The sequence below is a fragment of the Juglans regia genome, chromosome 4 (genome assembly GCF_001411555.2).
Source record: "Juglans regia cultivar Chandler chromosome 4, Walnut 2.0, whole genome shotgun sequence".
NCBI classification, from domain to species: Eukaryota; Viridiplantae; Streptophyta; class Magnoliopsida; order Fagales; family Juglandaceae; genus Juglans; species Juglans regia.
The window spans coordinates 29588833-29615529 of NC_049904.1; the positions used below are offsets into that span (position 1 = coordinate 29588833).

Genomic DNA, 26697 nt, shown 5'->3' on the forward strand with positions numbered 1-26697 from the left:
AAGGCCTACATCATTATCACCGAAAACCGCCGAGTAAGATGCAAAGCTTAGGGCAGATTTGGTAATTAAAATAAAATATAAAATTTTTATCTCATCTCATCTCATTATTATATATTTTTTAAATTTTTATATAAAATATAATAAATAATTCAACTTTTTTAAATTCTAATACACCTTTTTCAAATCTCAAAACAATAATAATATTAAAATATAATATTTTAAACTTCAAAACAAAACACAAAATTCTCTTCTCACCCTTCAATCCTGCTCTTAAATCCAGCTGACCAACTACAAATGGCTGCACAAAGTCGAAACTTTGACATTCACAATTCACGTCCGGCACATTTCCAAGTCAATGGAACCAAAGGTTTAAATTGGAACGTAAGAGCATTCTCATTTGGTTGAGACTTCATTTTTCCTAAATTTTAGGATTTATATTTGAAAAAAATCTCAAATGTATGCTCTATGCGTCTCCCCATATATGGAAATTACTGTACATCCCCATTCCTCCCTTTCGATTTTTCATCCCGCTCAACGTCTCTCTTTTTCATCCCGCTCAACCTTTTTCATCCGGCAGCCCCTCCGGTTATCGTCTCCGGTAAGGCTAGCTCATGCACACCCACACACACACACACAATGAAAAGCCCGAAACGTTTAAGGCCTACATTATTATCACCGAAAACTGCCGAGCAAGATGCAAAGCCTAAATCCAGCCGACCAACTACACAAGGCAGCACAACGTTGAAACTTTGACATTCACAATTTACGTCTGACGTATTTCCAAGTCAATGGAACCTAAGGTTTAAATAGATCAATCTAAGAGAGAAAATTATCCCTTTTGATACCAGATCTGGTCAAGTCAAATATTCCGACTGCAGATACCAAATTCCCCGATGACATTCGGACATTCCTAGCAGTCGCAGTTGCGTGTCTTGGTCTCGGACATGGTAGATATTTATTGCCCCGCAAACCGAATTATCAGTTGACACTCCTAAAATTTAAATGGCTTTTCCTCTCGTTTCCAGTAGCTTAGTATTCAAATTTTGCGACCTTTTTCCCATACTCGTCTTCTTTCTTCTCTTACTCTCTGACGGAGGTGACGCTGTCGATACAAAGAAAGTTACGAATATCGGTGCAATCATCGATGTCAGTTCCCGGATCGGGAAAGAAGAGAAAACAGCCATGCAAATTTACGCCGAAAACTACAACCGCCATTCAAAGACTCACAAGCTGTCTCTCTATTTTCAGGACCCTGGCAGAGACCCCTTGCAAGTAGCTTCTGATGGTCTGTTTTTTATTTTATGATGCTGCTGATGATGATCATAAGGATGAACATGATAGGTTTTCAAATTATAAAATTAAGGAATTTTTTGATCTCCGTTCTTTATTTATTGAATTTCTTTATTTTTGTGCAGCTGGAGAGCTCATTAAAGAAAAGAAAATCGAAGTGATTGTTGGCATGAACAAATGGGAGGAAGCAGCTCTTGTAGCCACGGTTGGAAACCAGGCTAAAGTTCCGGTTCTTTCCTTCTCAGCTCCAGCCATAACTCCACCACTGATGCAAAGCCGTTGGCCTTTCTTGATTGAAATGGCTAACAACGGTTCTGCACAAACGAAATGCATTGCAGATATAGTGAGGGCGTACAGTTGGAGAAGGGTTGTAGTGATATACGAAGATGATGCATATGGCAGTGACTTGGGGATGCTAGCCCTTCTTTCTGAGGCTCTTCAGAAGGTTGATTCAGAGATCGAGTACCGTTTGGTTCTTCCACCATTTTCCTCTCTGTCTGATGATCCAAAGGTGTTTGTTCACGACGAGCTGGTGAAGCTACAGGAAACGACACAGTCTCGGGTTTTTATTGTTCTTCAGTCATCTTTATCGATGGCGACGCATTTGTTCAGAGAAGCCGAGAACATGGGACTCAAAGGGAAAGAGACGGCTTGGATTATCGCGGAAAGTGTTACAAGTTTCCTGGACTTGGTTGATGATTCTGTTATTTCATCTATGACAGGTGCTTTAGGAATCAAGACCGACTATTCTAGTAGTACTAATTCTTATAAAGATTTCTATACCCAGTTCTCCAAAGATTTTCAAGCCGAGTATCGAGAGGAAGTTAATCCCAAGCCGGGAATTTATGCTCTCCGTGCATATGATAGCATTATGGCCATTTCACAGGCCATAGAGAGAACAACTAGCGACAACAGTGGCCCAGATATATTGTTAGAGAATATTCTTTTAAGCAAGTTCTCTGGTTTAAGCTCCGAGATAAGTTTCGAAGCGGGAAAGCTGTTGCAAAATCCCGAGTTTAGGATTGTAAATGTGGTTGGGAGGGGAGACGAACGAGAAAAGCAGGAAAATAAAAGGTACGAAGAATTGGACCTTTGGACGCCAGAGTCTGGCTTCCATAATGGCCTTGTGATAAAGAAATGTGGAGTGAAAGCCGGAGATCGTTTGGCTGTCCCAGTAATTTGGCCAGGGAACCTAAGGCAAATTCCGAAAGGCTGGGCAATGCCAAATGAGACGAAGCCGTTGATAATCGGAGTTCCCGGTAGAACTTCATTCCATAAGTTTGTAAAGGTAGAGTACGGTGAGGGCCTGGTCGAAAATACAGATGTCGACGGTTGGTGCATTCAAGCTTTCAAAATGGTGCTGGAAAATTTGAATTATTCTCTGCCTTACAAATTTGTGCCCTTCAATGGCTCCTATGACGAACTGGTTTGTGGTATCGCCAACAAGGTAACAATTTAACTTTAGCTAAATCGATCATTCATGTTGATGTTCATCATGTAGATGGTGATTAATGTTGCAAAACAAACAAGCATTTTCTTCTTTTCTACTTGATACCTAAGTTGATAGTTAAACATTACATGTTACCTCACTATCTACATATATATAACCACCCACAAAATATACTTATAAATTAAATCGAATTTGATAAGAAGGAAGAAAAAATCCTCTCAAGTAGTTGTTCGATCTGAAATGGAAGAGTGATAGTAAAATAGACTCTATAGTATTTATTATGTATAAATATTTTGACCAACATAGGATTACCTTACTTATCAAACACACCCGAAATGTAATGATCTCCACCTTGCCTAAAAACAGAATCTAGATGCCCTGCCTGCCCTCTGCCATTGGGCAGAGGGCAGGCAGGGTATCTAGAGAACGACTTACTGTAGCAAGAAAATTGATCAATGGCAGAGGGCAGGCAGGGTATCTAGAGAAACGACTTACTGTAGCAATAAAATTGACTAGAAATGATATTCGGAACTATGCTCTGCCGTAGGTTGAAACTTCTCACGTCTAACTTGCACGTCAACAACATGTCTGCAAGACATTTCCTATAGTTTGTCTAGGTTTGACTGGCTCCCAGTTTTTTAAAGGGAAAGGGGAAGCCCCTAGGAACAGCTAGCTCGTAGCAAAAGCATGGATCTTTGACTATTATTTTCTAAACTGGAATTCTCATTTGATTATTGTTTTCTTTTACTTCCATTACCATCTCTTGTTCTGATAAAGACTACATTGTAATGTGGATCCAAAAAACAAAATGGAAGACATATGATGCAGTCGTTGGTGATGTGACTATATTAGCCGACAGAATGGAATACGTAGAATTTACACAGCCATATGCGGAGTCGGGGTTGTCCATGATAGTTCCAGCAAAGCCAGAAGGGTCAGCTTGGATGTTTCTGAAGCCTTTCACGTGGCAAATGTGGTTGGTGACCTGTGCCCTCATGATTTATACTATGCTTATACTATGGTTCTTGGAGCATCGATTCAATCCAGATTTTGGAGGCCCATTGAAGAATCAGATTGGCACCACCCTTTGGTTCACATTCTCCTCGCTGTTCTTTGCTCACAGTAAGTAGCATTGTGATTAAATGTTTGGTTTGGTAGATGATGATCTCATTTCATATAATCATTAAAATTTTTCAAACTTTTACATAAATTATAATAAACAATTCAACTTTTTCTAATTCTAAAACAAAAATCATATTAAAAAGTTATATTCTTACAAAATTATATTCAATTTTCAACCGATAGGTTTCATCCGAGTTTGCATAGACTATGAAGTTCAAATCATATCCGGCTTGAAAACGTGCTTGTGGTGCATCGAAAATTGCATTTGATGCAAGTATTTGTAGATAGCATAATACAAATACTGCATAACTGACCCCTGCAGAATTAGGTTCACTCTAACATGATGCGGCTTCTAAATTCTAATCAACAACAGGGTCCCAAGATATGGACTTTAGAAGCATAACCACGACGAAATTTTTGAAGAATTCTTGTGAATGGTTTATATATGAATGCCCTTTTGTTGCTGGGTTAGAACCATCCGTGACACTCCATATATGGTTTTGTCTTTGCAGGAGAGAAACTTCAAAGCAACTTAACTCGAGTGGTGGTAGTAGTTTGGCTTTTCGTCGTGTGGATCCTGACCTCAAGCTACACTGCAAATCTATCTTCAATTCTCACCGTGCAACGACTAGAAACGGTTCCAGATATCAACTGGCTAAGGAACAGCAACTCAAAAATTGGTTGTGATAACGATTCTTTTGTAAAGGCTTACCTGGAGGGTGTGATTAAATTCAAGTCAGAAAACATCGTTCCGGTTCGAAAGGAAGATGATTATACAGGATTATTCGAAAGAAAGGAAATAGCTGCTGCCTTTCTTGAACTTCCATACGAGAAAGTTTTCATCAACAAGTATTGCAAATCATACACTAGCAGCAGACCCACCTATAGATTTGGAGGATTTGGCTTTGTGAGTAGTAACTTCAACTTTGCACTTTTGACAACTTTCTGCATGGTGGCTGAAACTAGTTCATTTTCTCTAGGATTCACCAAAGAAGCTTTTCCTTATTTTTCTCTAATAGAAGTAATATCTGATCATCCATGCAGGTATTCCAGAAAGGCTCCCCAATAGCCAGGGATTTTTCACAATCGATTCTAAAGCTATTTGAAGACGGAAAGCTTAAAAAACTTGAAGATGAATGGTTGACTCCCTCCCGTGAGTGTGCAACGGATGTAGCAACCAGTACAACTGAACGTTTGAGCCTTGAGAGTTTCTGGGGTCTCTACCTTATATCTGGTGTCACTTCCACCATTTGTTTTCTAATATCATTAATCCGCTTGCTCAAGAGTTATCAGCGCCAACAAGAGGCTTTCGGAGGCAACGCAACTCCAACTCCAAGTGATAGAATGCCTTGGAAAAAGGCGGTCAGAATTGCAAGATACTTCTATAAGGGAGAGAACGATACACCGGCAAGAGCTCCAACTTTTGCTCGCACAAGGGAATTAGATGAATGGAGTTCTTCAAGGTGGGAAGTCGTGAGCATTTCTGACACTCAGGACAATATAATTCAGGCCTCCCCAACTACTGAAAATGAAATGCCTTAGAAATTAGAACTCCTCATTGAATGCAGTACGTAGGTAAGCTAAAGATGAGACAAAGAATTATATTTGCCAATCCAAACGTTGGCTGTAAATATATTTCAATCGTAACTGTGGTAATAATGGGAAGAACAAGAAAATAACCGAAGATTTTTTTTATTTTTTAGGAAAGGAAATTAAATTCTTAGTGATTTTCAGCTTTCTTGAATATCCTCGAGTTGTTTGAATTGTAATATTCTTCGGTCCAAAAGTTTTATTTTTTAAATAAAAATTGTACATAGTATTGAGCTATGAATGTGCAAAGCAGCAATCGAAATTATGAATATCTCAATTTTCGATTACTCCCAATTAAGATCGATTGGGAATTTCACAAAAATCAGGATTCATGAGCGACTCCAAACAATCTCAACTTCAGGGGCAAAATCCCCAAATTGTGGCATACACGAAACCCTATAATTAAACATTCAAAGGAGCAAAGTCAACTAAAATTAACAATATTACAGGAAAGATCAGGACAAGAAAAATACTCAAATGGTTCGATTTGATGGAAATTCCGGTTCAATAATTTTCGAAGAAATTTCCTGCCAAATCAATGGCGGCTTACCCAATCTCTGTAAGTTAAGATAAAAGTGGGAAGAAGAACTAGAGAATCAAGGAGCACAATGCATGGAGAAGATGAATATTCCACACACTGATTTATTGAAAAGACGTAGGTACAATGTAGTCGAAAGGGCTTGCTATATACTGCCATCTCTAACAAACTAACAAATTCTCCTCCTAAAAATAGCTGCCAGATAATAAAATGAATAATACAAAAAGAATAAAACAATGAGCAATGCAGACAAAGACAAAATAAAGAGATCATCATCCTTTTCATCATGCCGTGTTGCATGTGGAAGTGGTGTTGTGCGACTTGAAGTTGTAGTAGGTGGTATACGACTTGTAGCTTGTAAGTTGGATGCATCTTTAATCTTTATTATGTAATAATCTCAGATCGATCGTTTGGATCTTGTCAAGGCTAAGTCTCGGTAGAGGGCGATGGTTCGCGGCTTTGTGGAGGTTAGTCAAAAGTATTGTGAAATATTATGTAAAGCACACACACCAATGATGATAAATAAAGTAAAAGTGTAACGCCCGGTCCCAGAAGGTCCGAAGACTTAATTCATATCACCTAAATATCATTTCCAAATAATACGTTTTGAAATAAACCAGAATCTCCATAACATATTAACCTATTTGTTCAACACAAATATCCATGTTCCTACATAAGGGCACATCAGTGGTATCTCATTGATATACATAAACTTTTCCACAAGGACTAGAAATATCCATTACTCAACATACCAAAGCCACATAAAATTTCAACGCTACCAAAAGACTCTCCAAAAGTTATTGTACCCTAAGGCACATAGTCTTCTATGATCCACAAAACTTGCAAGTATTCCCTATTCCTGATTTCCAGCTGTTGCATCAAAATTATCTGAAACATATTATGAAGATAGGGGTGAGTTATCAATAACTCAGTAAGCATAGAACATATACTAGTATGCAAACATGAGCATTTACCGATTTCAAAATACAAAACAAAACACTTTTTATTTTGTGAATGCAGAGTCAGAACATGTTATCAAAAATTTCAGAGCGAAAGTTCAAAAATATTCTTATTCAAAATTCTCTTGGCACAGCATAACTGAAACATCATATCATAACAGAATTCCATGTTTAACCCCCGTGGTAGGGTTGTGCAAACCCCAGCGGCCAACCGAGCAGAAACAGAATGTGAATCTTCCCCTTATCATTCTCGGAGCCCCGAGTGTGCACATAGGAAAGACCAAGCAGAAAACCACTTTGTTTTCAAAGTGGGTGCACCAGAAACAGAAAAGTTGGTACCAACCCAAACAAATGCCACAGTTTTACACCCATGGTAAGGTCATAGCAAAAACAGAATGTCATGCCAGAGGTTTCAGAAATCACATCTTATCATATCAGAGTACAAAACAGTTTCAGAACATAACAGAATCATATCACAAAAATATAATTTATGCACAAAATTTCATATTCGCTCTCTTTTGCACAGTTCGGAAGCAAAATGTCAAAATAAGCTCGTATCTACACTAGTCATGACATAAATTATTTCCTTCTTATACAGAATTTCATGAGTAATACAGAACAAATAACTGAAGTCGTTTTCAAAATTTCATTTCATACAAAACATGTACATTGTCAAAATTGACCTCAGTCTATTTTATTTTTATGCAAAGGCTAGCATAGGAACCCCGCTTACCTGGACTTCTTAGCTTTTTGAAAATTTCCTCAAAATGCCGAACAAATATTAATCTTCACTTATAACATAATTACGTAATTTTCGTAAATTTCCAATCGAACACGGATTTCAATATTTAAGCCTAAAATGCTAAAATAACTTATTTTAATTCCTCATAAACCTAAATTTACGAATTCCTAAAAATGTTAACACTTCTCAAATTCCAACTAAAACTCTTACTAAAGATTAACTCACTTATTAACTAATGAAAAAATAAAACTATCGAATTTAATACTACATAACATAATTATGCCAAAATTTCTTTTTAAGTTATACATAAAAATTATTTAACAAACTATATCGTAATAAAATTACAACATTATCACTTACTTTTGAAAGAGGTTTTACTTAAAATAAATCTAATTTACCAAGATCATTTATGTAAATATGGAAGATTTAGAGTTTACAAATGCATATCAAAGTTTAAAACACAATAATGTAACTTGTAATTCAAAGGTAACAAGGAAATTTTTATTTATTAGACCGATTATGCAAAAGTTTTTGTAATACCTCGTTTGAAAATATGATCAAAGGGTATAACGGTAATAGCATTTATCCTATTAGGTTACAGACTTACCCACACACACACACACACACAGATATATATATATATATATATATATATATAAACACACACACACACACACACACACTACCCTTTTAAGTCAGCAACACGAAAAACAAAAGGAAGTGGAGTGCGGACTTACGGCTAAAACCGAGCTGTACGTGGAGGGGCAAGGCACGACTGCTGGGCTGAAGGAACTATGGTGGTGTTGCTGGGCGCCGAGGAGGGCATGCAGTGGCTAGGCCACCTACGCTGGGCGGCGAAAGCGAGAGAGGTAGAGAGAGCACGGAGAGTGCAAGATGAGAGAGAGAGAGAGAGAGCAACCGAGAGGAAACGAATATGGCGGAGGTTCTGGGTTTACCGATCTGCGCAGGGTGACGGGGATGTCACGACCGGCGGTTTCCGTTGTTTTTATGGTGTTTTTCGGTGCAAACAGGTGCTGGTTTTGCAGTGGCTTACGGTGGAGTTCAGTAAATGCTCTGTTTTTGGTGCAGGAAGCAGAGGCTTCTCCATGAGGTGGGGGTGGCTCTCGGTTTCGTGTGGTGGAGAAGCGGCTAAGCAGAGGTGTTACAGCGCAACGCTGGCCGTGGGTGAGCCGTGACAGGTGGCACCGAGGAGTTGGGGTGGCTGTAGGCGTGGCTCTGTTTCGGTTGTCTAAAACATAGGATTTCCATGGCTTGCAACAGATGCTACGCATGCGTTGGGTGGCAGCTTCGTGCGGCTGAGGTTCCGCGTGGACTGGGTTCGGGGGAGTAATGACTCGTTGGCTTGGCTGTGGGGGGGTGGCAGGTCTGCTGGAAGCCACCGAGGCTTGCGGTTTTACAAGGGCTGGACAAGACCAACGACGACGGGGATAGAAAGAGTTGGAGCTTCCGTGCGTGGAGTTGCAGTGGCTGGGTGTGGCTACTTGAAGGTAGTGAGGCGGCTGGAGTGGAGGTCTCAGTTTGATAATCTGAGAGGAGGAGGACAAGCGGCACAAATCTAGGGTTGAGAAAAACTTAACTTATATATAAGCTACAAGTAGAAAGTAGAACAAACCTAAATAAAAGGAAGGGATGGACGTGCATGAAATAGAAATGGCTTGACACTGTGCGATGAAGTCTGGACCCGATCTCACGGCTGGGCTCTTAACGAGATTAATACATTACTTTTATCTAAAGTTTTGGGTGTGGCTTCCGTGCGTGGAGTTGCAGTGGCTGGGTGTGGCTACTTGAAGGTAGTGAGGCGGCTGGAGTGGAGGTCTCAGTTTGATAATCTGAGAGGAGTAGGACAAGCGGCACAAATCTAGGGTTGAGAAAAACTTAACTTATATATAAGCTATAAGTAGAAAGTAGAACAAACCTAAATAAAAGGAAGGGATGGACGTGCATGAAATAGAAATGGCTTGACACTGTGCGATGAAGTCTGGACCCGATCTCACGGCTGGGCTCTTAACGAGATTAATACATTACTTTTATCTAAAGTTTTGGGTCTCTAATCAACCTAAAAAAAAATATAATTATCCCATAAATTTTTTGATGAACATCCACTTGATCCATTAAGACTTTAAAACCTAAATATCAAACCTATAAAAAAATTATATACCGCCAAAAATATATTAGGCTCAAGCTCTCTCTTCTAAAAATTTTACTCGTAATCCCAAACGCGCTCGGGTGTTACAAAAAGCAACACAATCAAGAACACGACACTGTATTTACGTAGTTTGGCAAATTGCCTACGTTCACAAAGCTGCAGAAATCTTATTAACCAGAGGAGATTACAATCACTCAATCTCAACTCACACTCTCTAGGGTTTTTTGCTATCTTAAGAAATATGTACTCACTAGGCAATTGTTTTCTCTCAAAATATGCTTAAGGCAGTCCAACACAAGTCTAATATGACATATATATATTGAGTAGCGCTGGAAACCCTAATCTGACAAAAATTGCATACTTCGCTCGAGTGGAGTGTTAAGCGCGACTCGAGCGAACAGCCAAATGAACATTGGCTAGAGCGGAGTGTCAAGCGAACACTAGAGTTTGTGTCTCGCTCGAGCGGAGTGTCGAGCGAGACTCGAGCGAACTCACTCTGACTTGCCTTTGCTCGAGCGATGTCGAGCGAACCTTGGCTCAAGCCAACAGTCGAGCCAACTTCAGCAAACACTTTTTCAGCTCCAAAACCATTCTCCACATATACCCCAACAATCTCCCACTTGGAGACTGGGTCTCCACATGCCAACCATTGTTTCCAGCCAAGTCCTATCATCTTTGCAGCTCACACACTGAAGTCAAGCCCGACTTCAATCTTCCACATACATCATCCTTAGTCAGCACATCCACAAGGCGATTCACAACTCCCACTGCATCAGGAGTATCCGGTCTCGAACCGATCTTGGCAACCTTAGCCAATTTTCCCAGACTTTCATGAGGAACGACAAAGCTGACTCCCTTTGGCTTCCTCACATGTTTTGCGCGATCAAGCCTGCCTTTTTGCACTCTTGTATTTCCATGCGCATCACTGGACCTTGATGTCAAATACAAAGAATTAGATCTCTTACCATGCGCTAGGACCAGCGCACCCTTAGTGATCTTCCAAGCTCCTCCAGAGAATGCTACTGCAAAACTGCTATCATCAAGTTATCCCACAGAGATCAGGTTTTTCTTCAAATTTGAAACATGTTTGACTTGCTGTAAAGTCCACACGCTCCTGTTTGGAAGTGTGATATGCACATTACCCCTCCCACTGCATCCAGTGCCTCTCCATCAGCCGTATACATCTTTCCAAAATCACCAGCAACATAATTCTGCATGATTTCTTAATCTGACGTGCTATGGAACGAAGACCCTGAATCCAACACCTAATCATCAATCGGACTGTGCACTGCAAGAAGTAAGGCATCATGAATTTCTTCTGCCACTACATTCACAGCATCATCATCAGAACTTTCTTGATTCCTGCAGTTTCTCTTAATGTGGCCCGGATTGCCACAACTCCAGCATGTGATCTACTGTCCAGATCTCATCTTGCTATTTCCCTTGCTCTTGGAGCTTGACCTGCCATGTCCTCTGCCCCTAATGTCAACAATCAGGGCTGATCCAGAACCCGATGACTCACCTGAGTCTCTCCTACGTACCTCTTCAGCAAGTACCATGTCACGTATGTCATCATAGTTCAGTTTTGATTTGCCGGCTGAACTACTCACAGCTATCCTCATGGCCTCCCAACTATTTGGCAACGATGCCAATAGAATCAATGCTCTAATCTCATCATCAAACTCAATCTCTACAGAAGACAATTGATTTATGATCGTATTGAATTCATTCAAGTGTTGGGCTACAGACATAGCTTCAGACATCTTCAGATTGAATAATTTCTTCATCAAGTGCACCTTATTGTTCGCAGATGGCTTTTCATACATACCTGACAAAGTCGCCATGAGATCCACCGTGGTTCTCTCCTTATTGACATTGTGTGCCACTGTTCTAGACAAGTCGGCCGAACAAGACCTAGAACCTGCCGATCTAACAGGGTCCATTCAGCATCAGCCATGTTCTCCGGCTTTTTTCCCAACAGTGGAAGGTGGAGTCTCTTCCCAAAGAGATAATCCTCAATCTGCATCTTCCAGTACCCAAAATCAGTACTGTCGAACTTCTCGATCCCGGTTGCGTTCACTTTATCTCCAGCCATAATTCTTATTCAGATCCGACCTTGGCTCTTGATACCAGTTGTTGTGAAATACTATGCAAAGCACACACACCAACGATGACAAATAAAGTAAAAGCAACACAATCAAGAACACGACACAGTATTTACGTGGTTCGGCAAATTGCCTACGTCCACAGAACTGCAGAAATCTTATTGACCAAATGAGATTACAATCACTTAATCTCAACTCACACTCTCTAGGACTTTTTGCTATATCACATAATATACACTCATTAGATAATTGTTCTCTCTCAAAATATGTTTAAGGCCGTCCAACACAAGTCTAATATGACATATATATAGTGAGTGGTGCTGAAAACCCTAATCTGGCAAAAACTGCGTACTTCACTCTAGCGAACAGCCAAATGAACATTGGCTCGAGCGGAGTGTCAAGCAAACACTAGGGTTTGTGTTTCGCTCGAGCGGAGTGTCGAGTGAGACTTGAGCGAACTTTCTCTGACTTGCCTTTGCTCGAGCGATCTGTCGAGTGATGTCGATCGAACCTTAGCTCGAGCCAACAGTCGAGCCAACTTCAGCAAACACTTTTTCAACTCTAAAACTAGTCTCCACATATACCCCAACAAAAAGGTCGGGGCTTTCCGCGCTTAACGACGGCATGGACAAGGGCCCGTCGAATTGGGCGTAGGAGAGGTGCTCCGCAACCTACATTGGAGATGGAGTGAGTGTATGCATGTTTCCAGGTTTTTGTGGAGTGTACTGTTGGGGAGAAGGGTTGCCATTGAATGATGCTTGTAGTCACGTGTGTCGCATAATATTAAAGTTATATAAAAAATACTAACATATGCATAATAATATTGTCTCAATTCAAACAATCTTCATCTATATTTTTTTAGTAATTCTACATACAACCGTGAAGTATGCAACCGCTGTGTAATCGCTTTGAAAAAGAGTGTGGTCTACATTTAAAAAATTAATTTTTTTATGTAGATCTCATATTTTATTTACTTTTTTTAAAACGATTACGCGATAGTTACATAATTCACAGTTACAAATATATTTTCTCATTTTTTTTTATGGTATTTGAGCTGATATTCTTCCTCGAAGTAATCCAAAGCTATCAACATAAAATCTACCAATATCTATCAGATTCGGATTTTCCCTACGTAAGAGATGCAGACAGAATGAGAGTTATGTGGTAAGAGAAAGGATCCAAAAAATATCTCGATTTTTTTTATTTTTTTATTTTTATTGAGTGATTAAAAAATTATTTTTTAATAATATTGTAAATTTTTTACCTTTTTTTTTTAAAAATGTTCACGATGATTAAAAACATATATAAAAAAAAAATTAAAAAAAATAAAAAAATTTGCCTATTCGAGATACTTTTCTACGTCTCTCAAAAGATGTAGCACTGCTCTAAATCACAAAATGGACAGTTCAGTCTACTTTCAATAGTTTCCTAGATAGCGTTTTATCAGAAATATCTTACGAATAAAATTACTTTGTCCTCTCATTTTAACCACTCTATTTGATTGCTGGTCAAATTTTTTTTTTTACTTAATGATTAAGAAATTGATTTTAAATGTATTGATATATTTTTTTATAGTTTAAAAATATTAAAATATATTAAAAAAATATATAAAAAAAAAAAATTACTAAACAGTAAGTCTAGTGGTAAGAGTGGGGCGGCAGAGTAGCCCCACTCATATCCTACAGCCATATCGAAGTGATTGGCTATCATGCTGATCAGTACTGCCCAAGCATTGAATGTACATTGAATTCAGACTAAAATTAGGAATTGGCATGCTGTTGCGGAATTAATTAAGGAAAATACTACTATGCCCACTCAATTTGACACCTCTATTTGATCACTTGTCTTTTTTTATTTTTTTATTATTATTTTTTTTTTACTTAGTGATTAAAGAAGTGATTTTAAATGTATTGATATATTTTTTTTATTTTTTAAATGTATTTAAATATATTAAAAAAATATGAAAAAAAAAAAGAAAAAAAAAAAAAAAACTAGTTTACGCTGGGCGGTAAGCCCAGCGGTCAAGAAGGGGCGGCAGAGTAGCCGCACCCATTAATTAATATTCCTTCCTCACTTATTAATGGTCAAGCCATCTAGAAACGGACCCAAAGGTTGGAACAACGAACAAGTAGCCGCTAGAATTACAGATAATTCACGATGAAAAATAGTCATGAAAATATTAATGACTCGTTTGTATTCAAAACTCATATCAATTCATCTTATCTTATTATTATAATTTTTTTAAATTCTCACACAAAATATAATAAGTAATATAATTTTTTCAAATCTCAAAATATTTTTCTCAAATTCTCATATAAAATATAATAAATAATTTAACTTTTATTCTACTATTCACAAACCTTCTCAACCCATCTCAACTCATTTCAACTCATTTTTGAATACAAACTATTCCTAAAGGTTTACGTACGTCGAAATAAGCCCTACCAATCATAGTTTTAAATTTTCAACCATTTCGGTGCAGTAGTATCCTATATATTCTATCTTCTCATTTTGTTTCGCTTTAAATTCAGGCTCGTTCGGGTCATTTCAATCAAATTCCAACCATTCCAATCTCTATTCCGTTTTAGATTGTTTTTTATAATTTTCTTATACTTGAATGATATTTTTATAAATTTTAAATTCAGATGGTATTTAATTAATTATAGAATATAAAATATATTTATATAATTTTAATTTTTTTATAGCTTTAAGGTCCCGTTTGAATAATAAAGTGAGATGAGATGATTTTAAACGAAAGTTGAAAGTTAAATAAAATATTATTAGAATATTATTTTTTAATATTATTATTATTTTGATATTTAAAAAAGTTGAATTGTTTATCATATTTTGTGTGAAAATTTGTAAAAGTTATAATGATGAAATGAGATAAAATGACATGAAACCGTTTTTGTATCCAAACAGATCATAAATATGTCCTCTCATTCTCTTTTTTTTTTTTTTTAAATATCATTATTTTTAATAATTTCTCTATTCTTTTTTGTTTTTGTATCTCGACTCAAGTTTGTGATTTTTTCAAAATATATTCATTTTATAAATCTTCAATTCTTCCATATATATATATATATATATATATATATATATATATATATATATATATATATACACGATACACACTTACATATATATGTATTTATTCTATTAGTTGTTAGTTTATATATACATATAAATATTTATATATAATATATAATTAATTTTAAAATAATACATCAGAATACACTGATATCAAAATATTCCGTTTTAATATTTAAACCGAAATAATCACCACAACCGAATTTAAAACATTGCTACCAATTAAATTTTTTTTTTCCCAACATGCAGATTTGATTATTATTAATTGTCTGATGCGTTAGGAATCGTGAATCGTGATGCAGAGCATGATTCACACTTACTTGCTAGCTAGGTACCCAAAAACTCTCAATAGCCAAAATAAGAAACGTTTTGGATTGCATATAATATATATATATATATATATATATTATACGTACATACATAATACGTATAGAGGCGGTGCTTCTCTCCCGGCATGAAAATAATGCAAGATAGGACCGGAGGAGGAGGCGTGAAGAAATATCCACCATACGCGGAGTAGTCGTATTATTTATTTTGTTTCTTAAATTAGTAGATTCTGTTCGTTTAGAAATTAGATTTTAATTATTTTCAAAACACAAAGCGCGTTTTCTTCCAAAATGGTTTTGAACAGAAAAAATCAAACAAGTTCCCAACGTGCACGTAATTCTGACACCAAGCTAGACTAATTCCATGATGTTAAGGAAGCCCTTTATGTATGGGAAATGCCACTCGGATCACCGAGAGTAATACTTTTTTTTTAAAAAAAATTTAATGGTTAAAGAAATATTTATTAATGATTTTGTGATTTTTTTTAAAAATATTTAAGGGATTTAAAAAATATTTAAAAAACAATTACAACATTCGGTAAGAATTTTCGTGAGTGAAGCAACTCCCTTTATGTATTTAGCTAGCTTCGCATGCAAGCAATTTAATGACAAAGAGTACTGGATTTCAGCAATGTCTTGCTCAGGAAGAATGTGATCAGCAGCCGTCCAAACCCCAACTGAGTAGGACATTTCAGTCTCATTTATTTTAACAGAGATAAATTGAAATGAAAGTTAAAAATTAAATAAAATATTAATTTTTTAATCTTATTTTTATTTTAAAATTAAAAAAATTGAATTATTTATTTTATTTTATATAAAAATTTAAAAATATTGTGATGATTAAATTAAATAAAATGAGACAAACTAAACATTTTGGAAATTTGAAGGCAACTTCAGGAAAGGCGAGCAAAGTCAAAGATCCCAGATTCCACGCTGATATTTTTCCTCGTGGAAATACGTGTTTTGTCTTAAATATAGCTGGCAGACCATGCATTCTACTATCCCAGAATCCCCATTTAACAACAACCACGTTTCCCAAAATACAGTATCGCCAAAATGCCCTATCCTGCATGGTTGCTCTTCCCTGTAGTACTGTTCTTTCTTCTTATCGTCTCCGATGGAAATGAAACCGAAACCAAAACCAAAGTTACGGGTATCGGTATGATCATTGATCCTAATACCCGTATTGGGAAGGAAGAGAAAGTCGCCATGGAAATTGCAGCTCACAACTACAACAACCATTCAAAGACTCACAAAGTCTCTCTTTCCCAGCTTAGTGTCACTTCTGCCGCCGGTATGTCGTCATTAATCTCTATCAGTACCCATTTTGTTAACAGTAGGATGTTAATTAGGTTAATTTGCCGTCGGAAATCAAATAATGAAATAATTATAAAAGCAAAAAAAGGGAATTAGAAAACAAAACCAAACCATTTATATATTGAAATACTTAATCATTCTCTTTTAAATAGTAAAAGATAAGCACTGGGGATAATTATATATCTTTCTACAAACTTTGATTTCAATGCATCTCGAATATAAGATTTGTGCGTTTGTTATGTATTTACCTTTGTTTTTTATGCATGCACATATTTTCGAAAGAGTTTTACTACATAATTTCTACCACATTCTATACTTTACATTTTTTTAAATTTTTTAAATTTTTAATACTTTTTTAAATTTTTTTTGTGAGTTTATTCTTTTTAAATTATTTTAAATTTTCTATTCATTATTCGTATAATAAATATTTTATAAAATAAAAATAAAAATTAAAAAAAAATATAAAGTATGGAATGTTAAGAGAGGAAAGATTTATTATTTCCGAAAACATGTATAGACGTACTCAAGTACAGATAATGAATAACCTCAAATTACTAAATCCAAGTTGCAAGACAAAGTTTTGTATGAAATCGTCGATTAAACAGATAGAAAGAAGTAAATTTTAATTATTTATATTATATTTTTAATAAAAAAATTTCCGTACAGATTGAGAATTGGCCTAGGACCAGAAACGCATGCATGGGCGAAAATGTAATCAGCTCTGATAAATTTGTCAATTACAAAGAAGTACGTACACCTTACAAGCTGCAGGAAATTGATGAGCGCATCATGTAATATTGTTTTATAACTATAATGCCTTTTTATTTGTTGTTAAATTGATGCTCGATCGTACGCTAGTTTAACCTACTTAAACCGCACTGCTGTTCTTTTCATTTTATTTTAATATAGCAAGTCATGAGTTCCGTTGGAATATTAAGAGTATTTTAAATAATTTATGAATAATAGTAAGAATAGTAGTTAAAATAATAATAAATTATTTATAAATAATAAGAAAATAGTCTGAAAATATCTGAAAACATAATTTTCTCAGACATGTTAATTTTAAAGAGTATTTTCTTTCTTGCAAATTTAATTTAAATAGTAAATGAGTCAATCTTAATCAATCCTATCCATATTATTGAATATGTCAAATCCCTCAACACTATTAATACAATTTACTATAAAAAAATATTTATATCATTCCAATTAATTGTTTTCGTCTTGAATAATTCGTTATAAATATTAATATTTTTCTTATAGTAAATTGGATTGATAGTCATGTAACGAGGGCCCCGGGGTTTGACATATTCAATAATATGGATAGGACTTGAAAAGAGTACGACTTTTGATATATTATTTCTTCTATTGATCAATTGTCTCTCATACTAAAAACCTAATGGATTTCCAATGGTAATGGCCGCTTTGGCGTAGTTCATAAATATTATAATAGAAACTATATATTAACAATATATATATATATATATTATATTTTAGCGATCATAAATATAAGAGAAACTATTAACAATATATTATTTGGGTAATGCTATTATACTTCTTAATTTATATCTATCATTTTGCTTCTTTGACGTGGCACCATAATGCCACATGACTTATTAAAACAATTAAAAATATATATATGCAAAAGAAAAAAAAAATGGCTAGCTCGTAAAAATACAGAAAGAAGAAAATTAAAATCCTAGATTCCTTCTATCATTTTATGTATGTATTTTAATTTTTTTTTATAAGTCATGTGCCAAATCAAAAAAGTATAATGAGCTGTATATATATAAAAGAAAAACTTATTCATGATCATCTATTTTTTCATAATCATCTCATTATATTGTATTATATAATAAGTTCATAAGTAAAATATAATAAATAGTATTTAATCATCTAATGCCACAATAGAGGCATATATAGTAGCATCTTACATATTGTTTTGGACGTATTACTCATTAGGCTCAGCCAGTTATGAACTTTAATTATAAAAAAATTGTTTATTTGTTACTAGTTTTTTCCAGTGAAAATAATTATTTTTTGCCAAAATATTTGTAAATAGTTATTATCGTCGCAAATAATCTATCACAAATATTTATTTTTTTTGTAGTTTCACGTTAATTAACATATTCTCCCATCTATCTTTTTTGGGATATAAATCTTAAGATGGAAATTCGACTTTGCTAAACAGTCTATTGCAATATTTAACGCAAATAATATATATATATATATATATATATGTATATATGTATATGTAAGTATGAATGAAAACAAACAAAACCAATCAAGTTGAGGGACAGATATATTAATGCTTTTAAAATGATTTGAGCTCTCTATGATGGACAAAACCTACCGAATATTGCAGTACGTTTGAAGAAAAAATACATGTGCTATCAAACTATATGCAGTTTACAATTATCTCACAAATTATCAATTTTGGCAATCAGCCTCCAACCTAGCTACCAAAAATTGAAATGTATTCCCTCATTCACAAATTTGACATAATATATTATATCTTTGATAATTTAAAAAATTAAAAATTAAAAAAGGGAGTATAAATTTTCAACAAATAAAATAGAAGAAATAAAACGCTTTAAAAAATAAAAAAAAACTTTTAAAAATTTGAAAAATAATTTTTTAAAACATAAATTAATTCAAAAAATAAGAAAAAAAACCATGAAGAAATTTTTACAAGAAAATTTGAAAAAAAACATGAAAATAAGAAAAAATAAATAAAGATATATTTTTGTATTTATAATAAATAATTTTAATTACAGATTATTGTTTAAATTTAACATAGGTATTTTGTCGTTTTATGGATTTTAAGGGCAATCACGTCTTTATAACGTAAGGAAGGGCCGGGTACACTGCAGCTTTTTGGTAGTGTATTTTCTCCGGTACTAATCTTATCTTTGAATTGCTTAAAGTATTGTGTGGCTTAAATTAAACTCACTGGCACCATATCCTTTAAAGCTCTGCCAAAGAAGCAAGTCCAAATTCTATTATTGTATGATAGAAATGATTTACATTAATCTCTCTCTCTCTCTCTCTCTATAACGCCAAATCGAAAATCCCACTGTTCTTGATTAACAACTCATTTTATTAAAATTTTGTTGCAGCCGAAGAGATGATAATTAGAGAGACCAAAAAGTTTGGAGTGATTATTGGCATACACACATGGCAGGAAGCAGCTCGTGTTGCAATTGTTGGAGGGCAAGCTCATGTTCCGGTCATTTCGTTTGCAGCACCAGCCATCAACCCACCTCTAATGCCGCTTCGTTGGCCTTTCTTGATACAGATGGCTAAAAATGGTTCTCAACAGATAAAATGCATTGCAGATATTGTTCATGCCTACAATTGGAAAAGGATCATTGCGATTTATGAAGATGATGCCTATGGCAGTGACTCCGGCATGTTTGCACTTCTATCCGAGGCTCTTCAAAATGTTGGTTCGGAGATTGAGTACCGTTTGGTTCTCCCACCACTATCTTCTGTGTCTGATCCGAGGAGTGTTGTCCATGAAGAGCTGATTAAGCTAATGAAAACCCAATCTCGTGTCTTTGTGGTCCTTCATTCATCACTAGATATGGCAACTTATTTGTTCAGAGAAGCTAAGAAGATGGGACTTGTTGGGGAAGAATCAGCTTGGATAATTTCAGACAGCATTACAAGCTTGCTGGACTCTGTCAATAACTCCGTTATTTCATCTATGGAAGGTGCATTAGGAATTAAGGCTTACTATCCCGAGATAGGCAATTCTGAGTATCAAGACTTCAAAGGCCAATTCCGGAAAAAATTCAGAGCTGAATATCTAGAGGAAGATAACTTCGACCCTGGAATTTATGCTCTGCGAGCATATGATAGCATTAAAATGGTTACACAAGCGATAGAGAGAATGACTAGCAACACTCATAGTCCAAAAAAAATTTTAGACTATCTATTATCAAGTAAATTCTCTGGTTTAAGTGGCAAAATACATTTCGAAGAAGGCCAGCTCTCAGACACTCCTACTCTGAGAATTGTAAACGTGGTTGGAAAGAAATACAAAGAAATAGATTTCTGGAGACCAGAGTTTGGTTTTTCCATGCAGAGCCCGTTTCTCAATGATACTGCAAATTCTAATTTGTCCGGTCCAGTAATTTGGCCAGGGAACTTAAAGCGGACTCCAAAAGGTTGGGACATGCCTACTGATGCAAAGCCCCTTAAAATTGGGGTTCCAGGTAGAACAACGTTTGAGAAGTTTGTGAAGGTTGACTATAATAAGAAACCGAATGACAAAAAATATGCAGTTGGTTTCTGCATTGAAATATTCTCGAAGGTGATTGAGCTTCTAGAGTATAATCTGACATACAAATTCGAGGCATTCAATGGCACCTACAATGAGCTGGTTCAATGTGTCTCTAATAAGGTACCAGCTTCTTCTAAGCCTTCTTCATTGATTATACTTTTTATTATTTAAGATTCTGTTTAAATGTGTTGATTATGATTTTATGCTTGTGATCATGTCCTGCATGGGGGCGGCGAACTACAATAAAAGACTTACGATGCTATCATTGGTGATGTGACCATACTTGCCGATCGGTTTCAATCTGTAGATTTTACTCTTCCATATGCTGAGTCAGGTTTGGCTATGATAGTTCCAGAAAAAACTGATAGCTCACCATTGATGTTTGCTAAGCCTTTCACCTGGGAAATGTGGGTGGTCACCGGTGCCATCTTGATGTACACTATGGTCATAGTTTGGATCCTGGAGCGTCAATACAATTCAGATTTTAATGGCTCTTGGAAGGATCAGATTTGCACTGCACTTTGGTTTACCTTTTCTTCTATTTTCTTTGCTCATCGTAAGTATCAATTAAGTTATATATACTGCTTCGATTCTAAGTCCGAGTAGTTATTTTTTTGTACGTAATGACTCGGGTGGCAGATTTCTATATCAGTAATATGTTTGATATTTGTATTAGCAAGCGGGTTAGTGCTCATATATACCACACGTACGCGGCTTCATTTTGCAGGTGAAAGGATCCACAACAATTACACACGCTTGGTTATTGTAGTCTGGCTCTTTATCGTGTTGATCCTAACCTCGAGCTACACTGCTAGTCTGTCTTCAATGCTCACTGTGAAAAAACTGCGACCAAACGTTACGGACATTGAGTGGTTGAGAAAGAACAACATGAAAGTTGGTTGCGATGGCGATTCTTTTGTAAGGAAATACATGGAGAACGTGCTTCTTTTCAAACCAGAGAATATCGTGAACGTTACCAGTGAATACAGCTACCCAGGCCAATTCGAAAGCAACAATATATCTGCTGCCTTTCTTGAACTCCCGTATGAGAAAGTTTTCCTCAAACACTTTTGCAAAGGATACACAGCCACCATACGTAACACCAGATTTGGAGGATTGGGCTTTGTAAGTACTAACTTGAAAATTACACCAAGCCATAGGAAAAGTTTTCTAGAGATCAGAAGAAAATCCCCCTCCCTTACTTCATCCACATCCCCAAAATGCATGGTACGAAAAACTTTTGTGCAACAAGAAAAATTATTCTTCAAATATATTAATTCATGCACATATAAACCTATATATATATATATTATGATTGTGAAAATAGATTATCAATCCATCCTGTCCGCAAAGAAACAGTTGATCTGGGATCAAGGAGTCTATATATATATAGTGGCCAAAACTAATTTCATTTTTCTGATTTCTATTCAACTGTTTAATTTAATACTAAAGAAACTAATTATAGAAATCTGTTTTTACTCCTCTCAGGTCTTCCAGAAAGGCTCGCCAATTGCCAGGGATTTTTCTGAAGCTATTCTAAAACTGTCGGAGAATGGAGATTTAAGGTCACTGGAAGATGAATGGTTAATTCCCTCAGGTGAGTGTTCAACCAACACAACAGCTTCCAGCAGACCTGAAAGCCTGAACCTCCAGAACTTTTGGGTTCTCTATGTAACATCTTTTGCCACCTCTACCATTTGTCTTCTACTATCCTTAATTCGCACACCAGAAAGTCGTCAGCAACCTCAAGATGCTTTCGAAGGAAATGCAACTCCAGGCCGCAACGAAAGCGTTTGGAAGAAAGTTTCTAGTCGCATAAGAAAGTCTTATGCAGATAGAAATCCTGGAAGACCCCCAGCTCTGGCAGGCATATTAGTTACAAAAGAAGGCACATCGGATGTAAATGAAGGTTCTTCGAGGGAGGAAGTCCTCATCAGCAACTCGAATCTCACGCAATAGTGGGCTCGAGTAGAACACAAATCCTAGTGTTCGCTCGAGTTGTGCTTGGCACACTGCTCGAGCCAATGTCCATTGGTTATTCGCTCGAGGTGTGCTCGACATGTCGCTCGAGCGAAGAATATATTTTTTTCCAATTAGGATTTTCAGTGTCGTTTTCTATATATATGTTATGTTTTGACCTCTTGTACATGTTTTTTAGCAGTTTTCAGTGATAACAAAAAGAGGCAAAGTGTGAGTACATATTGTGTAAGAGAAAAAGCCATATAGAGAGTGAGTTGAGATTGTGTGATTGTAATCTCCTATGAATTAATAAAATTTCTGTAGCTCTGTGTACGTAGACACTTTGCCAAACCACATAAATTGTGTGTCGTGTGATTATTTCTTGATCATTGCTCTTTATTTATATGCTATCATTGATGTGTATTTTTCACAACAACTAGTATCAGAGCCAAGGTTAGGGTCTGAAAGAGAACGATGGCTAGAGACAAATTGAAAGCACTTAGGATCGAGAAGTTTGACGGCACTATTAGAGGATGCGGATCGAGGACTATCTCTATGGAAAGAGACATCATCTTCCACTGTTAGAAAAGAAGTCGGAAAGCATGGACGATGCCAAGTGGAATTTATTAGATCGACAGGTTTTGGGGGTTGTTCGGCTGACCCTGTCCAGAATAATGGCACACAACGTTATTAAAGAGAGAACCACGATGGATCTCAATGAGGCTTTGTTAGGTATGTATGAAAAACTATCGGCAAATAACAAAGTGTACCTAATGAAGAAGTTGTTCAAACTGAAGATGTCAAAAGCTATGTCTATGACCCAACACTTGAATGACTTTAATACATCACAAATCAATTGTCCTATGTAGAGATTGAGTTTAATGATGAGATCTGAGCATTAATTATGTTGGCATTGCTGCCAAATAGTTGGTAGATCATGAGGAAGACAGTGAGTAGTTCAGCTGATAAGATAAAATTGAATTACGATGATGTACGTGACATGATCTTTGCTAAATAGGCCGTATGTAGAAGAGACTCTGGTGAGTTTTTGAGTTCGGGATTAGCCCTGAATGTTGACAATCGGGGTAGAAGATATGCCAGTTCAAGCTCCAAGAGCAGGGGCAAGAGCATGACGAGATCTGGGCAGCAAATCACTTACTAGAGTTGTGGCAAGCCTGGCCACATCAAGAGAGACTGCCGGAATTAGGAAAGTGATGCTATGAATGCAGTGGTAGAAGAAATACAGGATGTGCTAGTCCTTGAAATGCATGATCCGATTGATGATTGGGTATTGGATTCAGGAGTTTCGTTCCATAGCACCTAAGGGTGCAAATCGGTCGGTCTGGTCTCGTCTGGTGATGGATCAAACATTTTCGGTCCATTATATTTTCGGATTGAAGACTCATAGGGACCGGACTGGACCGGAACGATAGCTATCGGTCCAGCCTAATTATTTTTTACAAAATCAATTAATAAAAATTTTTTATTTAAAATACTAAATTAAAATTAAGTGACTTATTAATGTGGATTATGTAATTATCTCAATAAAAAATATTTAATATGATCAATGATAATAAATTAGATGAAAATTATATTATTAATTTATATAATTACTATATAAGTAGCTAATTAATAGAATATATTAGTTAATTAATAGAATATTAACAAGTGTTAGTAACATATTTAAAATTTTATATTGTTAATGGTTATAGGTTATATGAAAATTACATAATAAATTGTATAATTATTATATAAATAATATATCATATATATTTTATTTTTATTTTTCATTCGGTCCGGGGTGGAAAAATCCTAGATCGGGACCGGACCGAAACTTTTTGGTCCTCTAAAACATGGACTGAGATTGATCGGTCTTAGTCTCGGTCTAGTCCGATTCGGATTGAAACAACCAGTCTGGTCGGTTTCTCCGGTCCAGATTGATCGTTGCACACTCCTAATAGCACCTCACATCAAAAGATCATGCATAATTATGTTGCTGGTGATTTTATAAAGATGTACACGGCTGATGGAGAGACACTAGAAGTAGTGGGAGTGGGTGATGTGTGCATCACACTCCCGAACATGGGCATGCATGTGGGCTTTACAGTAAGTCACACACGTTCCAAATCTAAAGAAAATTTTATCTTCGTGGGACAGCTTTATGATAGCGGTTATGTTGTAGCATTTTCTGGTCTAAAGATGAGAGATGTGAGTTGCAGAGGTGACAGGGCTTGGCTAAGCTTGGTTCGTGAGTAGAAAAGGTGTAACTCGGGAGTTCGCTCGACTGTCGCTCGAGCGAAGCTCAATCCGTGAGTTTGCTCGAGTCTTACCCAAAAGTGGGATTGAGCAGACCACAAACCCTAGTGTTCACTTGAGTTGTGCTCGACACAGCGCTCGAGCTAATGTTCATTGGTGGTTCACTCGTGCCATGCTCGACACGTTGCTCGAGTGAAGAACCTATATTTTGCCAATTAGGGTTTGTAGCGTTGTTTTCTATATATATATATATATATATATATGTTATGTTTTGACTTCTTGTACATATTTTTCAGCAATTTGTAGTAAGAACAAAGAGAGTCAAAATGTGAGTATATATTCTGAGAGAGAAAAAGCCCTTGATATAGTGAGTTGAGATTGTGTGATTTTATTCTCCTCTAAATCAATAAAATTTATGCCACTCTGTGGACCTAGGCACGTTGCTGAACCACATAAATTGTGTCATGTGATTAAGCTTGTGTAGAAAAAAAGAAACTCGGTTCATCTGAACAACCTGACCCAACCCGACCGAAGAAACGGTTTAAGTTAGCTTTTGGATCAAACCCATTAAACATCAGTTTCAACCCGCACAACCCAACTTGTTTTAAAGTACCTTACGTTTGTTCCTTTGTAGACCAAACCCTAGTCGTCTAGCCCTCCTTAGTCCCCATTCTCTTTGTTAAGGATGAAAACCGTAGGTCTCGGTGTGGTTTCGGTCCAAAATTGAAATCGCACCGAGACATTGAAAATATGTTTATCTCGATCGAAACTGGCCGGTTAAGGGGAAGAAAACCGTCGACGTTGGTCTTGATTTTCTTCTGGTAGGTGGTGCGAAGAGAGAGAGAGAGAGAGAGAGAGAGGAATGAGAAATACGGAAAGAGATTCACAAAGTTACACGTAAACTTGAACTCCATAATCACAAATTCACAAAATTACAAAATTCACAACAAATATCAAATGATTCATAAAAAATATCACACTATCACAATATTATTGGTACCCTCTCTAGAAAAAATAAAAGAACCCCGATCCCCATCAACAAGCCTCAACGAATCGAAGATGAGAGCTTGAAACAGTACAAATGGATGGAGGGAGAGAAGGATGACAACGACGAGAGAGAGAGAGTGCTGAAAGAGAAATGAGAGAGTTGAGACTCGAGAGGGAGATGAGAGAATCCAATAGAGAGAGAGTTGAGAGAACGGCACAGAGAAATGAGAATGAGAAGGGAGAAAGGGGGGTGATCTTAACCTAATAATGAAACGACGCTGTTTGCTTTATTTTTTTTCAACTGAGGGGGCCCAAAACGACACGGTTTCACTCATTTAAGTTAAACGATGTCGTTTTTATATAGGTATAAAATGAAAAAAATATGGCAGAATCGGTCGGCTAGTTCAGCGATTTTTCACTAGGTTGAACTGGGATCAAACCGGCAAACTTCGATTTGAGCAAACATCTGCCGCACGCCGGCTGGTTCTTCATCAGTTCCGGTCGGCTCTAGTCA

General features: G+C 36.2%; 2 protein-coding genes across 3 annotated transcripts; both read left to right on the forward strand.

Annotated features, from left to right (window-relative positions):
* Positions 1 to 1002: 1002 nt before the first annotated feature.
* Positions 1003 to 5654, forward strand: LOC108979147 (glutamate receptor 2.7-like). The gene is made up of 5 exons (XM_018949745.2): positions 1003 to 1285; positions 1416 to 2737; positions 3556 to 3862; positions 4375 to 4769; positions 4907 to 5654. The coding sequence occupies exons 1-5, from the start codon at positions 1003 to 1005 to the stop codon at positions 5402 to 5404; spliced, it is 2805 nt and encodes a 934-aa protein (XP_018805290.1). The 3' UTR covers positions 5405 to 5654.
* A 10746-nt stretch (positions 5655 to 16400) lies between these two features.
* Positions 16401 to 23273, forward strand: LOC108979151 (glutamate receptor 2.7-like). Of its 2 annotated transcripts, XM_035689394.1 has the most exons (6): positions 16560 to 16673; positions 17363 to 17487; positions 19813 to 21101; positions 21231 to 21537; positions 21709 to 22106; positions 22470 to 23273. In XM_035689394.1, the coding sequence occupies exons 2-6, from the start codon at positions 17475 to 17477 to the stop codon at positions 22938 to 22940; spliced, it is 2478 nt and encodes an 825-aa protein (XP_035545287.1). In that variant the 5' UTR covers positions 16560 to 16673; positions 17363 to 17474; the 3' UTR covers positions 22941 to 23273. The 2 variants fall into 2 exon arrangements, with proteins under 2 accessions (XP_018805296.1, XP_035545287.1); XM_018949751.2 differs by lacking the exon at positions 17363 to 17487 and having other exon boundaries at positions 16401 to 16673.
* Positions 23274 to 26697: the final 3424 nt, after the last annotated feature.